Source organism: Mus caroli, unplaced genomic scaffold (assembly GCF_978045245.1).
Source record: "Mus caroli unplaced genomic scaffold, Mus_caroli_1 scaffold_5, whole genome shotgun sequence".
Taxonomy (NCBI): Eukaryota; Metazoa; Chordata; class Mammalia; order Rodentia; family Muridae; genus Mus; species Mus caroli.
Genome location: NW_028227260.1, coordinates 794,928 through 812,404, shown reverse-complemented (window position 1 = coordinate 812,404; position 17,477 = coordinate 794,928). Strand labels below are relative to the sequence as shown.

Genomic DNA, 17,477 nt, shown 5'->3' with positions numbered 1-17,477 from the left:
CATCTTGCAAACATAAATATGGGTGAACTCTCTAGGGACTGTTTGAAAGCCCTAAGAGCAGTTGGTGTTGTTACAACACTGATGACATCACAGGGGTTACAAAGATCTCCAGGATACAATAGAATGTTCAGACAAGGAATTGTTTATGTCACGTGAAACAGGCTTTGCCTTTCTGTTAAAGTTCTCCCTCTACTGAACAGAAGCTGAATTGCCTATCCTGGAGACTCTCCTGGGACATAAATACTGATCACCTCCTTTTCAAAAGCCAGAGATCTCAGACAATGAGCTTTTTTTTTTTCCGTGTAAGAACAGTGGGAAAATGGTGTGCTTTATTTCCAAAGGGGTTAACTAGAAAAAAGATTGACAGGATCAAAAGAAGAGCAAGCCCATCAAGTTGGTGGCAGAACTCTTGAGATGTCTACTTTCATCCTATGCCTCAATGGTACTTACTTATCATAAGTACCTCATGTGCTTATCTCTGTGGAGGTCCTAAATGATGTGGGTATTCAGCCAAAGGGTTCCCCTATGTTTCTAATTATGGAAGAGCTCCTGTTAGGCAGGTAGGTTGATAGGGCTGGGAGGTACACCCTGCTTTCATAGGTTCAGACTGCAGATGTCCTTCAGGTGTAAATTTTTTATATAATATTGAAATTCTAATTTTGGTGTTCAATATTAGTGTAGTTATGTATATCGGACAATGAAGATCGGAACGGAAATTGGACCCCTTATTGTAAGCTAAGTTCTACGTATTAAGGGATTTTAGGGGATACCTTGGAAGAATCACCATCAGCCATCCTGCATGGACATTGAGTGTGAGTGAAGTAATATGTCTTGCGAATTATGATGCATTGGGTTAAAAATCCTGTGTCTAAACAAGCTATAACATGTCAGATTTAGTTTCATTAGAATAAGTTGAATTTTGTACAAAAATCATTTAAATTATATTAGACTAAGATGATATTTGTAATGAAACTGAAATTATATTTGTTGGTGCATAGTTGTATAATGGGCATCCCATTGCCTTTCAGATATCTGTGGTTCATGAATAACATCTTTGCTATCACATATATTTTAATGAAAGAGGATGACCTTCAATCCATGTAGATTGATGAGTGCAGATACTCAAAAGTGCTTCAATGCTTTGTATAAATGGCACTTATGTGCCATATCAAATCTTGTTTCAATTGATTGAAGAATCACAAATCAGTATCTGATTAATGGGGAAAAAAAGATAAGAATGGTTTAATAATAAATGACATCAGAATTTAATGAATATACAGCAGCAACACTTCTAAGACAATTCTCTGACATGAAAATAGGATAGAGGCCATCACCTGTTACACATAGAATAACATGAATCAGATATCTGATTTCAACAAGAAAAAAAAGGGATAAGCAACTGGAAAGAAGCTATGAATATCATCTGTGAAACAGAAGAAAACTTTGTTTTATAAACTCAAAATGTATTGTAGTGGATAGCTTAAGATTGCAACCCAACAGAAAAACTTAAAGGAAAATAGAAACCAAATATTGCCTTGTCAATCAGGAAGGACACGATGATGTGTACTCTGCCTTCTTGCCTCCAAATCAAGTACATAACATGAGTTTTAGGCAAAAAGAAAAGAAATTTTAAGAAATACTATTTTTGTTTCAAGCAACATGGAGGATGTCTCTGCAGAAAAGCCCATGGAGCCTCACCTCTAAATCTGAGCAAACACAAATTCAAGATTATTAAAGACCTGAAAATTTGACCTGTAGTATTGGTTTAATGAGTATGGAATGGATCCCAGTCCATTGCTCATGTGCACCAAATGACTTCCAAAAGACTGCTACAGTCCATAATGGCATTTCAATAGCAGTCACAGTGTAGTGAAGAGTCTGCCTCCATGCAGTTTCCCAGTTAATTTGACATGGTATTAGCACCAGGTATATAACAATTATAGAATATGACAACAGAACAGTTAATTTACCCAGTCTATTGGTTTTTACTGAAACAAATTGGCACTGAAATAGTCGTAATTCAACCAAAGAATGAAACAAATGTTTATTCATAGTAACAAAGATAGTAAAATAAATTCCATTGCAGGATTTTATTATAATCCATTGACATACCAACCATTCCAAAAATGAAATGTAAGACTCACTTAATTCACTATGGACATTTTGAACAAATATATAAGGTAGTTAAAAAAATAACAAATCAAATCAATCCTTCATCTTTGTCACTCATTGCAATCTAACCGAATTAGTAGCTAACATCTATGTTATTGAAATGTAATCTAAGATAGAAATATTTCAAAACAAATACCAAGTAGAAATAAATGAAAAGTGTGAGGTATATACCAGCATTAGCAATAAAATTCTATCTCTTAAATGGCACCTAAATTCTTTCCCTTGAATAAAATATATGAAATTAGCCTCTAACTTCTTAATGAGGTGTGAACAAACATCAACCAAAAAAATGTTTCATCAAATGTCATTGACAGCCAGGGACTGATTATCAGGAAAAAGGTCAGCATATCAGTGAATGTCTGCACAGGTACTGATATTTGACCAGATGTTGAATCTTTAAAATACAGGTATTTTTGGAATTAGCATATTGACATGTTCTCCAGATGGCAGGAAACACAGGATATTTGAAGAGATTTTGTAAACATGAGTAGCATACAATATATGAACAACAGAGAGCATGGTCAACTCCAGGCTCAATGTTGCATGTGAGACTGTCCTTCCCTAAACTAGACAATGTGTTACATAATGTTCCATGATTATAGTCAACATCTGAATGATATGGAACTTTTATGACCTTCTCAACTTCTGTCACAGTGTAGAACTATTGATGAAATCCATTGTGTTTGTGCATAATGGCTGTTGACACATGGTCAGGTATGAACTATACAGGAGAAGATTGTCCTTGGGATTTACTCTATGCACATGAATGCAGTCATGGCCCCTGAGGGTAGAAAACATGATCTCAAAACATGTTTTCAAAAATATGTTGATGAAAACATTTCAGAGCTCAGATGTAGAGCCTGAGGCCAGAATTTTCCCTATGTATCTAGGGAGCCTGACATAGGAAGAATGGAAAGGAACTGTGAATATAATAAGTGAATCTCCAGACAGAAGTAGCCTTAATACAGACACATAGGTGTAACTGTGTGTGTGATGTCTTTCTACATCAGAAACGGATTTCACAACAGCTCCATCTTAGATCCTAGCAGACATGAAGAAGCTCTGTACTTTCACTATTTCATTTTTGTTTCTGAAGTTTTCTCTCATCTTGTGCTGTTTGACTGAACCCAGTTGCTTTTGGAGGATAAAGAATAGTGAAGATAATGATGGAGATTTGCAAAGGGAATGTCATTTTTACCTTTGGTTACATGATGAACCTATTGAAGATAATTTTGATAATTCAGATTTAAATTTTCGGTAAGTCATTAACTTTATTTCTTTTGTCAATGTCATTAGTTTGACATATTTATCTGTATACACAAACTGTGGGTTCTGTTCTCTTCCTCACCATGTAACTTTAAGGACCCCTGAAAACGAATTATTATATCAATCACTATTTTAATACTTCAAAATATGTCACAGTTTAGTAGGGTTTTAGTTCAATTTTATACTCCAGTTTACAATGCTGGACCATGTGAAGGTCTGGATTCTCTCTATTGAGTCTTTGTTGAAAATATATGTTGAAAGATATCTTTTCATATGCCTTGAATTCACAATTCCCTCCTTTTTCAAGAACTCAATATGAAGAGACTGCATCACTGCCTATATTCAATTTTCATGCCCACGCCTCATTATGATCATGCATCTAAATGCCTTAATAAAAGTGTTACCTAATTCTGGTTTCCAACAGATGAACATGCATTGTTTCATTGAAATATTTGTGAATGTGTTGGTCTACTATACTTGGTTAAATGTATAACATTACTTATATACTTGTGAATATAGATATACTTTGCTTTATAAAATCGTCTTTAAATGAGTCTCATCCTGCAGCTCTGAATTTGGTACTGAATAAGGAAAACGAATGCTAGTCTCATATTCTGTTACCAGAATAATCTTTTTATCCAATTACACAAATGCACAGGCACTGATTAGGCTTCTTATCACTATAAGATACAAGGTCAATATTTCTATTAACTACTCAACAAACTTAACATTATTTAGTAATTAATATTTATTCACAAGTCTTTTCCATTCATCCTATGACATGTGCCCTGGATACATAGGGAAAATTCTGGTCTTAATCTCTACATCTGAGGTCTGAAAAGATAAATCTAGGAGAATCATTGTGTTCCAGTTGAAAAGAACCTGTTCTCCATGTGGTTATTAGGTGTTAGATTCAAAGTGTGAGGTATTATCATTTGTGGCTGCAGATCATGAGGGAACGAGTGTTGAAATCATTTACCTTTTAGCTAATCATTGTGCCTGCGACTTCTTTCTTTCATAAACTAAGGTTTCTTGTGCTTTTATGTTTTTGGTTCTCATCCCATCCCCTTTTCAATTTTCATGTCTTTGGGATAAAGGAATACATTTTTCAATGGGTAGCCACAGTGCACTGTACACTTTGATAGTGATGGTTGTTTCACATTATTATCCTTCTGTGTTAGGTGAGTAGGAATTATATTTCTGATGTATCCTTAATTTTTACCACACCTATTGGCAAAAATTGTGGAAATTCTCATTGATGACAATTGTTTAAGCCATAATAAGTTTTAAAATTACAAATATATGAACTGTGTCAATATAGTTTTGGGATTAGAAAGAAAAACTTAGCGATGAACTCTTAATTGAAAAATACAAATTTTAGCAAAAGATCATGTTTGGTGTCTTTACACCTGATAAGAGGCAATAGAGAATAACAGATGAACTGCCAACTGTGCTGGGGCAGAGAAGATCTCTGTGCTCAGACATCACTTAAATGATCTCAATGTATTAGGAAGATTGTGGTATTAAAAGAAATGTGATAAAATTTTTACAAGATAGAAAAAGTAAGAACACACTAAAAGGTAACATTAACTTGATGTGTACAAGACCCTAAAGGATAATATTCTGGTCATATGGTATATTGTATCATTGTGTTTATCTTGAAATGGATAAATAAAATTAAATAAAATGGATAATAAAATGAGTAGCCTGATTGATGATATTAACAGGTGAAAATATTAAAAGCATGATCTACAAACAGACAAAACAAATATAAAACATGTTCTAACATATTATTCATAATTTTCTTCCTGTGAGTAAAATTAGCATTTTCTTAATCCTTAAGTTCATAGAGTTTTTGTTATTTGGAAATATGTAAAATATTCTTACTGATAAAATATTTTCTTTAATTGAACACTGATAATCTTCTTAAAGTAAGCTAATTTTTAGTCAAGATACACAACTATATAATGTGTTTTGAATACTCTCATACTGTCAGGTGGTATCTAATAAAGGCTTTTGAATATATTTCTTAATGATTCACTATATAAAATTTTATGCTCCTTTATTATGCTTATTTCCCAAAGAGTATTTTGTATGTTTTGTAATAACTTAGTAGTGAAAATTAGACATAGTATCCTCAGTTATGGATATTGTTAAATATGCATTAATGATATTTTAGGGTATAAAAGGATAAAAATAAAAAAGTAGAAAAAACCAGATATATTAGTTGATTCTCAAAGTAGTCAATAATATTAAGATGATTGATGTATAAATTGCAGTTAAATAAAAATTACTAGGAGAATCTGTTAGGTATTAAATATGTAGTGGAAGTCATGCTCTTTTATATATCTGTGGAAATACATCTCTAAGGTTATTTTATAACAGTCTTACACAATAGGACTATAATTTAGTTCAAGGATGGCATTCAGAGATAAAAAAATGTTTATTTATATTCATGAATACAAAATGTATCATATCATAGTGCCCAATGTGTATAAATTCTTAAATTGTATTCAGCTCTAAAGATCCCTAATATATCAGGCATATTTCAAGACATTTAGACAGAAATTTAGCCTATCTCATATTTCAACTTTACTGCAGTTGAAATTTTATATTTCACACATCTCCCTTAATCATCACTATGGCTTCTTTTAGAATTGCAGCAAGTGAATATGAGCTTCTTCTGGTAATGTTTTTTGCTACTGATGAGATCAACAAGAATCCTTACCTTTTACCCAACATGAGTTTGATGTTCTCCATCATTGGTGAAAACTGTCAGGATTTATTGAGAGATCTGGATCAAGAATATACACAAAGAGATGGAAAAATGAATTTTGTTAATTATTTCTGTTACTTAGATGAATCATGTATGATAGGTCTTACAGGAGCATCATGGAAAACATCCTTAAAACTGGCAATGCACTCTTCCATGCCACTGGTAAGAATTTGTGACACTGAATGTGTTAAGAACATTAAATTACATTTACAGCTGCCTACAAGAAAACTTGGACAGAATGCATTTATGAGTGTGCTGCAACACAAACACACACACATACACAAACATTATAAACATACACACACAAACATATATATATATATATATACACACATATATATACACCTATATATATATATGTATATATATATATATATGAATTAAATAATCAGTTCATAGATGTACTATACAGACAGGTTAAACTGTGTTCTCGGAATTTCAGACTTGTCAGGAATAGTCTAGAATCTAATAAGAATGATACATGACATGTATAGTACAATCTTACTTTTCTTAACAGGAGTTCTGGAAGGTGAATAGCATTACTTGTATGTGAGTCTAAATATCCTAATAATCATATTCCTCACTGGAAGTTTCATCCTGTCTTCTACATCCTTTAGGTTTTCTTTGGACCATTTAATCCTAACCTACGCGACCATGACCGGCTGCCCCACGTCCATCAGGTAGCCACCAAGGACACACTTTTATCCCATGGCATGGTCTCCTTGATGTTTCATTTTAGATGGACTTGGATAGGACTGGTCATCTCAGATGATGATCAGGGTATTCAGTTTCTCTCAGATTTAAGAGAAGAGAGCCAAAGGCATGAGATCTGTTTAGCTTTTGTTAATATGATCCCAGAAAACATGCACATATACATGACAAGGGCTACAATATATGATAAACAAATTATGACATCTTCAGCAAAGGTTGTTATCATTTATGGTGAAATGAACTCTACTCTAGAAGTCAGCTTTAGAAGATGGGAAGATTTAGGAGCTCTTAAAATCTGGATCACAACCTCACAATGGGATGTCATCACAAATAAAAAAGAATTCACTCTTAATTTCTTCCAAAGCACTATCACTTTTGCACACCACAAAGTGGAGATTCCTAAATTTAGGAATTTTATGCAAACAATGAACACTGCCAAATACACAGTAGATATTTTTCAAACAATATTGGAGTGGAATTATTTTGATTTTTCAATCTCTAAGAACCGAGGTAAAATGGGTCATTTTACGTTCAACAACACATTGGAATGGACAGCACTGCACAACTACGATATGGCCATGAGTGATGAAGGTTACAATCTGTACAATGCTGTTTATGCTGCGGCCCACACCTACCATGAATACACTCTTCAAGAAGTAGAGTCTCAGAAAAAGGCAGAAGACAAAAGATATTTCACTGCTTGTCAGCAGGTAAAGTTTTACATTCCATTATGGTTAGAAATATCAATGTGATCTTTTAAATGGACCCAGACGAATAATTGTACATTTGTCAGAGATTATTCTTTCAACTCTCTAATAAACCTTTTACATGGATGAATAGCATGCACAAATATAATATTTAATAGGAGCTAATACATTTTTATGAATATCAGTGAGTTTTGTGAAAAGGTGTCTCACATTTCACCAAAAGAGTTCAAAATTTAGAATAGGAGCCAAGAGTTTTATCATAAAAGTCTTAAGTGATGACTAGACTGGAATGTTTGGCTAAAAAATAGTTTCTCAGAAATTAACACATGTGCTGTGATTTTTATTTAGCCATTTATATTAACAATTTACAATAACATAAATGACTGACTCCACATTTTACTAAGTTTATGTTTATTTTTTGAGTATTCTGTATGTACATGAAAATTATTTATTTTCACAATTTCCAGATTCAGACTTCCCCTTCAGTCTCTCATATACTGTTTCATTTTTCAAAAAAGTATTTTTGACAAGAATCATCACACAGACACTCACATAAAGAGACAGACACACACACTCACATTCATGCCCTGAGTTACTTATTATCTAGTAATCATTTTTTCCTAGCACATTTTATCATCTATCATTAATTGAAATATATAAGTTTTCAGTTATCAATGAGGTATACTGTATTTTTCTACACACGTTTATTTCAATACAGCTGTCTCTTCTGAAAGTCATTAAGAAATTGGGGAATTCTTAATTTTGAATTACCTTTATTGATATGCTTTATTGATATTGTAAGCATGAATCTCTTCTAGTTGTCCTCCTTGATGAAAACCAGGGTATTTACGAACCCTGTTGGAGAACTGGTGAACATGAAGCATAGAGAAATTCAGTGTACAGAGTATGATATTTTCATCGTTTGGAATTTTCCACAAGGCCTTGGATTAAAAGTGAAAATAGGAAGCTATTTACCTTGTTTTCCAAAGAGTCAACAACTTCATATATCTGGTGATTTGGAATGGGCCATTGGAGGAACATCAGTGGGTATACCGTAATTATTTTCAGGATATGTGGATTTTAAAATATGAGACTTTGTGGTTAAGACCAATTGATACTTTTGAAAAAGACCATCCTAAGTATTAATAATGAAGTTTTGATAATGCTCAACTTCAAGTATATCTGGACATAGATGGATCAATGGCCTCTGAACTCCATGTTCAGTAGTATCCAAATGCCTATTACCTACAATACAGGAATATATATATATATACATATATATATATATATATATATATATATATATATATAATGGATTTATAGTAAAATATATATGTACATATGAATAATGAAAACAATTTAAATATATTATCCATGGGAAATTTTTTTAATTCTGTGTAAACATATTTATAGCCTAATTAAGTATAACATACATTCATTAACATAAATGTTTCTCCAGATTCAAGGTTTTCTCATTTTAATTTATATATATATTGTAATGTTTTTTATTTATTTACATTTTAAATGTTTTCTTCCTTCGTGATTTCCCCTCCTCCGTGGAGGATTGTCATATCTGGCATCAGTGTGAAGAGAATCCCTTGGTCCTGTGAAGGCTTGATGCCCCAGCACAGGGAAAACTAGAGTGATGAGGCAGGAGTGGGTGGGTGGGGAGCTCCCTCATAGATGCAGGTGAAAGAGAGAAAGGGATAGTGTGTTCAAGGTTTTCTTTTATACTTAGGAGTACTTCATTAATTTTATAGGAGTCATATAAAATATTTTGTTCATAGTCATCAAACTACTCTCTCTTGATTTACCCTACATTCTCCCTCCATATATCACAGTATACTTTTTTGTAATTTATAAATCATGAGAGAAAAACTTGTGCCACCTAAACATTCTTTTTGGATTGATCAGTTTAGGAAGGACAATTTTTGAATTGACACAACCTGAATGATACAAAAATAATATTACTTGATGTAGTAATTTTTGTGTGACACTCAGTGTGTTGTAGGGTAATATGAATACAAATGGGCCTGATATTGTAAAGTGATACAAGTTATCAGAAGAATATGTATAGCCATTTCTGTTAGTGCCCCATATATCAATCTATGGATCATTATTCATATGATAAATACATGAAATACACACACTCACATGCATATTATATAATATTTATGCACTGCCTCAGGTACCCTCCTCCGTGTGTAGTGTGATGTGTACTGCTGGATTCAGGAAAATTTATCAAAAAGAAACAGCAGAATGCTGCTTTGATTGTGTTCAGTGCCCAGAAAATGAGGTTTCCAATGAAACAGGTACATTCTTGCATACAGAAGAATATTTGCTGAATTTGAATAGCTTCTCTACCCAAGCTAGCAATATGAAATGGCCTGGATGCAAACTGAAGACCTAACATCTCCATGAATGAAAGCACAATCAGTTAAATAGAGCCAACTTCTTTTAGACCAAGCAAATAAATTCCAATATCTTCTTTAAACTAGGCATTTCTCTCACAATATGATGGTTACTGCTTTTATATTGTATAGAAAGTATTTAGGAGGACATACCTGTATAACAATGGTTTAAAGAAACATTTTAGATGTAATAATCTACACATATGTTTATTTTTTCTTTGATTTGTTGCACATAGAAAGTTGACCACCTGATCAGTCCATAATCTTTCCCTCTATCACCCAGCTTACTCTCTGAAAAAGACCAGATGCTCAGGGTAACAGTTGTTGTTTAATGAAATATATTTTAAGAGGTTAGATGGACAAAAGATTAAATATTTACTCTTAAAGATTTAGAACAAGAGTGAAGATTTCAAAAATGCAACAAGAGATGGCTTAGAGCTTAGCTAAGGAAAGAGGGATAAATGTGAACATCCATAAGCTTCCTTCCATATAGCATGGAATGTGTATTTGGCAAGATAGAGATTGGAAAACAATGAAAGGGACATGCATAGGTCTATGAGGTGTAGAGCTTCAAGAATGAAAATATTCCTAAATGCAATCAGTATTTCAACGAGGAATTGTATGTTCTAGTTCCTATGTGTAGATACAGACCAAGGCACAAGTACAGAGCAAACAAAGTACATGATGCATTTAATCAACTGGAACCAGTACTGATGTCTGCACACTACCCTTGACTGTGAATAGTGGATTTATGTTTGGAGGAATTAAATAATCTGAGATTATGCATATTATTATTCATCATATTTTTGGTTTTGTTCAATAAAATTTTTTTCCGTTCCATTTCATCACAATGCATAGGTCAATACAGAGATATCTTAAGTTAGTGGTTCCTACAGCAAAAAGGAATGGAATAGATGCTGAACAGCAAATTATTTATTGATGTTTCCTAGAAATAACATGAATATAAAATTACTACCTATGTAATTATGATAACTTATAAGGGTTCTTTTTCATTTGTCAGCAGATATGGAACAGTGTGTGAAATGTCCAGATGATAAGTATGCCAACATAGAGCAAACCTACTGTCTCTCAAGAGCTGTATCATTTCTGGCTTATGAAGATCCACTGGGGATGGCTCTAGGCTGCATGGCACTGTCCTTCTCGGCCATCACAATTCTAGTCCTTGTCACATTTGTGAAGTACAATGATACTCCCATTGTGAAGGCCAATAACCGCATTCTCAGCTACATCCTGCTCATCTCTCTAGTCTTCTGCTTTCTCTGCTCACTGCTCTTCATTGGACATCCTGACCAGGTCACCTGCATCTTGCAGCAGACCACATTTGGAATATTGTTCACTGTGTCTGTTTCTGCAGTGTTGGCCAAAACAATAACTGTGGTCATGGCTTTCAAACTCACTACTCCAGGAAGAAGAATGAGAGGGATGTTGGTATCAGGGGCACCTAAGTTGGTCATTCCCATTTGTACCCTAATCCAACTTGTTCTCTGTGGAATCTGGTTGGTAACATCTCCTCCCTTTATTGACAGAGATATACAATCTGAACATGGGAAGATGGTCATTCTTTGCAATAAAGGCTCTGTCATTGCCTTCCACATTGTCCTGGGATATTTGGGCTCCTTGGCTCTGGGGAGCTTCACTTTGGCTTTCTTGGCTAGGAACCTTCCTGACACATTCAATGAAGCCAAGTTCCTGACTTTCAGCATGCTGGTGTTCTGCAGTGTCTGGATCACCTTCCTCCCTGTCTACCACAGCACCAGGGGGAGGGTCATGGTGGTTGTGGAGGTTTTCTCAATCTTGGCTTCTAGTGCAGGGTTTCTAATGTGTATCTTTGTCCCAAAGTGTTATGCTATTTTAATTAGACCAGATTCAAACTTTATAAAGAACCACAAAGGTAAATTGCTTTATTGAAACTTTCATGGTATGAAAATGTTATATGATATTCAACTTATCTTACTCTTCATCTTAACAAAACTAGTACTTCATCATATAAAAAAATTTAGTTATATACCGATGTGTACTTACAAACAGGACAGCAAACATGAATATGCTGAGAACTGGGAATCTCAATTGAGGAATGGGTACCATCATTTTGACCTATGGTTGTGTGTTTAAGCCATGTACTTAATTAATGATTAATATAAGGTTACCCTGCTTTTTGTGAACAGCACCAGGTCTAGGCACACTGTCCTTGAGTTATAAGAAAGGGTACTGCATACAACATGAACATGAAGCCAGTAATTAACATTTTTCCACCTGTTTTCATGGAGTTCTTGCATCCAATTTCATGCTTTGACTTCATTCAGTGTACTATGAAAAAGGTAGATAAATAAGTAAGTACTTTTCTCACATGTTTATTTTGGTCATGGCATTTTTTTTTTTCCAGCAACAAAATCTAAGAAATCGCCTAAATGATGAACTGCCTCTGTTGGGATTTGGAAGATCATAGATTCCTGATGTAATAAAAGACACTGATTTGAAAAGAGACACAAGAGTGAATGTTAGCCGAGTGTGAAGCACTGTGACACTGTGCAGATGACAGTGCAGACTCGCTGAACTTTGGAATATCTTTAAAATATACTGGGTAGATGTTAAGAACATCAGAAAACAAATAAAGAAATGTACATTTTGTTAAAAGGATGATGAGGTTCTGATTGTGCCTGCGATATAAGCCTCTGATTTTTTGTGAAATGACACAATTTTACGATGAATTGACTGTAGTTCATTAAGTGTGTAAATCACTAATGGAAATGTCCCACAGTAGACCTTCACCACATTTTGATCAGTGAATTCGATAAACATATAAGTAACTCTATATCAAGTGTTTCAGCATCAATTTTATCATAATATGAGTAATAAGTTATTTAAGTTTAATGTTGCACACACAAACATGCACATATAAACACATACACATTATTTCTTCTTTATATCAGGTGTTGATGGTCAGTGTCATTGTTCTCTCAAAGTACTCTTTGCTGCTGCAGGGCGGGGTAGTAAGAGAGTGACAGGGAAAGCTGGGCAGCAGCAACTGAGGGGCGGGGTGAGAGTGACCATAGTAGCAGGGCCATAGCAACTGAGGAGCCAGAATACAGAAAACATTAACAAAAATATTTTTAGTAGTTGCCTTTGTGTGTGTATGGGCAGCAGGTACACAAGTGCTTGTATGTGTATACAATGGATCTGCAAGAAAGAGGCATCCAGTGACCCTGGAGTTAGACACACAGACAGCTGTGGAAAAGCTGACATGGGTAGAGGAGCAGAACTCAGATATTCAGCATGGAGAAGAAATTTTCTGCACAGTTGACACATAATTCCCAGCCACTTAAATATCTTAAGCAATACTTACTTTCCAAGACTGCATCTTTATAGAGAAAAGGAAATAAAACCCTGGAAGCACAACATCACTCTCTGCAAATATTCCATGATTCGGTGCAATTGCAACATCTTTTAGTGTTTTACATTCCAGATTTTATTCCACACCACATACAACGTCCAATTGCTCCACATCGCATACCTCCTCTGACCTCGCAGTCTCCACAAAGATGTCCCCACCCCTCACCTCCACCCCACCTGACCTTTAAACTCCCTGGGGCCTCCATTCTCTTGAGAGTTAGAATCCTCTCAGGTTGAATACAGATGCAGCAGTTCTCTACTGTATGTTTGTTGGGGGCCTCATATCAGCTGGTGTTTGCTGACTGTTTAGTGGCTCAATGTTTCAGATATCTAGGGGTCCAGATTAATTGAGACTGCTGGTCCTCCTAATGGGCTACCCTCCTTTTCAGCCTCTTTCAAACTTCCCTAATTCAACAACATGTGTCATCTCCTTCATTCTATTGGTTGGGTGCAAATATCTGCATCTGACTCTTTCAGCTGCTTCCTGGGTCTTTTGGAACATTTCTTACACTTGTTACAGTGGGGATTATACCTAATGGATAGGGTAAGATGGCTGAACCCATACATTCTGTTTGACCATTCTTGCTTGCTTGTTGTTCGTTCTTCTTGACATGGTAATTTACCAATATCATCGTCACTAAAGTGCAGTTCTCACAGAGATGGCAATTTTAAAGAAAAAGTAGATGACCGATCCTAAAGCCAATACAATCAGGATGTAGTGTTTTCTAATAAAAAATGTGGAGTGGGTGGATGTGTGGCGGGGCACCTTCATGAAGGCAGGTGAGCTGGTGGAATGGGAGTGTTCAGAGGGGAAATCTAGAAGGGGGATATCATTTGAAATCAAAATAAACAAGAAAAAAACAAAGAAATGTTAGAACAGATCTTTCTACATTCAGCGATAGGGTTTCTGTTACTTATTAAAAAGTCTCAAAGAGCTGGGCGTGGTGGCGCACGCCTTTAATCCCAGCACTCGGGAGGCAGAGGCAGGCGGATTTCTGAGTTCGAGGCCAGCCTAGTCTACAAAATGAGTTCCAGGACAGCCAGAGCTATACAGAGAAACCCTGTCTCGAAAAACCAAAAAAAAAAAAAAAAAAAAAAAAAAGTCTCAAGAGTTCAGTGTCCCTACTCTCAGATGAGGATGCAACTGAGTACATATTATTTCTAATATTGCAGTTTTCAAAGATTAATATTATAATATTACAACATTAATCTCTCACACTTATATTCCCTCTGCACATATATAAAACAAACAACTCCCCAATTACAAGGGTCTTTTATTTTCAGGTTTTTTTTTTTTTTCTTCTTCTACATTTAATTTTTTTTTTTTTTTAAGAGCTTTTGGAGGGGTTTGAGGTCTTAGGAATTTTTTTTTTTTTTTTTTTTTTTTTTTAGGATTTTCTTTTTCTAGTGTTCTAGAGGTTTTTTTTTTTTTTTTTTTTTTTTAAGAATTTAAGGTTTCTTTTAGAATTTTAATTTTTTTTTTTTTATTGTTTAGAGATTTTAGTTTTTTAAGCTCCGCTCCCGTCGTTGTCCAAGGGCTCAGATCTGCCCATGGTGTCACATCCTGGGTAGTTGGGCGAACCTGCAGGCAGGTGTCTCTGACCCAGTGACAGGGTCTGGTTTTCAATCCCTTGGGTCCTGGGAGGTTAGGCAGGTGCTTTTACCCATGTGGGAACTATAGCTCCCAGCATGCCTGAGCCCCGACTTCCTGTGCCAGACAGGAAGTGCATCCCGGTTGCTTTTGGGAGATGTAGTTTGTGTGTGGACTACAGGCGATCACCAGCGCCATCCCGTGGATATTAAGTGCAACTGCAGGACGGACAGGAAGTGAGCCCCGCGTGCTCATGAGAGATGTAGTTTGTGTGTGGCCTAGGTCTGCTCTCCAGGCAAATGGTCTGGCCAGGCTGGCTGTGTCCCCGGGAGGGCAGCTGATCAGATCTGCTCCCCCTGCTCCTGTTATACCTGTAGAAGTGCAGGGACAGAGGTGCTCTCTGCCTCTCTGTCTCTGTCTCTAAGTCTCTCTCTCCTCCTCCCTTTCACCTGGGGCTGCCAGCAATGTCTCTAGCTGCATATGTATCAGAAGATGGCCTAGTCGGCCATCATTGGAAGAGAGGCCCATTGGTCTTGTAAACTTTATATGCCCCAGTACAGGGGAATGCCAGGGCCAAGAAGTGGGAGGTGGGTGGGGATTGGGGGGAGGGCATGGGGGACTTTTGGGATAGCATTGGAAATGTAAATGAAGAAAATTCCTAATTAAAAGAAAAGAAATGTGTGTGGATTCTTGGGGATAATTTGTTTTTATTTTTATCTGTAATTTCTAAATGGTTGATGATGGGAGGATATTGGGGGAGATGTTTTTCCTTGCATATTCTCAAAATTATTCACTAGAAGAAAATACAAACTAACCACAGTGTAATTTTTATACTGCTTAAAAGATTTTTCAGGGATAAGTAAACAGTGCAAGAAAAAAATAAAGTTGGGGCTGTGCTCCATCCACCAAATGTGTGTATGTGTGTGTATATATATATATATATATATATATATATATATATATATATATATAATTGTTTGAGCTTCTTAAAGTTTGCTTCTTCCACCATGTGTGTAAATGTGTCCTGCCTGCTTTATATGCCACCAAACCCACATCCCCTTCTTGGATCACTGAACCCACTGTCGCAGCTAGTCTTGGACAGACAGACAGCAGACAGACAGATGTCTATTGGGTATGGTTTGTGCATGTATGAGACCTCAAAACCCACCTCCTCCAGTGACACCCTTCTTCCAACAAGGAAAGGCTTATTCCAACAGGGCTACACCTCCTAATACTGCCTATCTACATGCAATCATATATTCATAGATGAAAGATAAACAGAGAAACAATGGGAGAGAGAGGGGGATAGATAGGTAATAGAGAAATAGCTGCATACATAACTACATAAATACATTCATTCATTCATTCATACATACTCATATACATAGATGATGGATAGACAGACAGGTAGATGTGATGATAATCTAAACACTAAAGGCATGATGTCATTTAGTTCACACACACACACGCACACACACTAAGCATAGTTTACTATCCCCAATTAAGACATAATGATTGGACATTCAAACTGCCAAGTCTTCTATAACTATACCCACAAAACACAAAATGTTCATTTGATGTGTATAGATTTGATTAATGACTAGGCTTTCCTTTGTTTCTGGCTATTTTTAGAGATTGCAACCTAAAAACAATTTCGCATACTTGTTCATTGCTTCAGATATTATTTTATAATAACTGGTACTTAGTTCAGTAGACAGAAATGCTATAGAAGGTATTTATTGTATTGGAGATATTCAGTCATATACCCTCAGCTACAAGGTATATCTTTTTAAGACACATTAGTAAGAAATGATCTTCCAAATGATTTCGAATGAAACTGTCATCAGGTGGAAAACAACATACCACGGGAAGCAGTTTTGCACCTAATATATACATTAATGTGAATATTGGTTAAAATGAACACATTTGTAATATAAAATTACATAGTGGTTTGTCTTTGAAACAATAGGAAAAAAAGATATGCATACGTTCTGATTTCAAAAAGAGTAGGAAATGTGAAACATTTAAGCAGTGGGTTGTTGGTTTATAATGCCAGTAGATGACTAACATAACAACAAAATAACAAGATGTCCTCTTCTAAACTGAGAAGAAAACAGCAACAACTACAACAAGAAGAAGAGAACAGTACCGGGCGTGGTGGCGCACGCCTTTAATCCCAGCACTCGGGAGGCAGAGGCAGGCGGATTTCTGAGTTCGAGGCCTGCGCTCTAGCTACACTGGTGCTGTTCCGGCCGGATGAGGCCTGTGGCCCTACTCAGGCCGGTTTCTGCTTCCCTAACTAATGCAGTCTCAGGTCCCTCGCACAATTGGATTGGAGCAGGAGCTGTGTTCCACTCACCAGAAGTCTTAAGATCCTGTGGTGGGTGTTGTGGGTAGCTGGCTAGTGTCAGCCGACCGTGCGCCCTAGCTAC

The 17,477-nt window shown here is 35.7% G+C and overlaps 1 protein-coding gene across 1 annotated transcript; it reads left to right on the top strand.

The window, feature by feature from the left end:
• Positions 1 to 3,143: 3,143 nt before the first annotated feature.
• On the top strand, positions 3,144 to 12,357 carry LOC147004453 (vomeronasal type-2 receptor 116-like). The gene is made up of 6 exons (XM_085837891.1): positions 3,144 to 3,429; positions 6,094 to 6,376; positions 6,832 to 7,635; positions 8,451 to 8,675; positions 9,821 to 9,944; positions 11,068 to 12,357. Exons 1-6 carry the CDS (start codon positions 3,224 to 3,226, stop codon positions 11,970 to 11,972), a joined length of 2,547 nt encoding a protein of 848 aa, XP_085694017.1. The 5' UTR covers positions 3,144 to 3,223; the 3' UTR covers positions 11,973 to 12,357.
• The last annotated feature ends 5,120 nt before the right edge of the window (positions 12,358 to 17,477 follow it).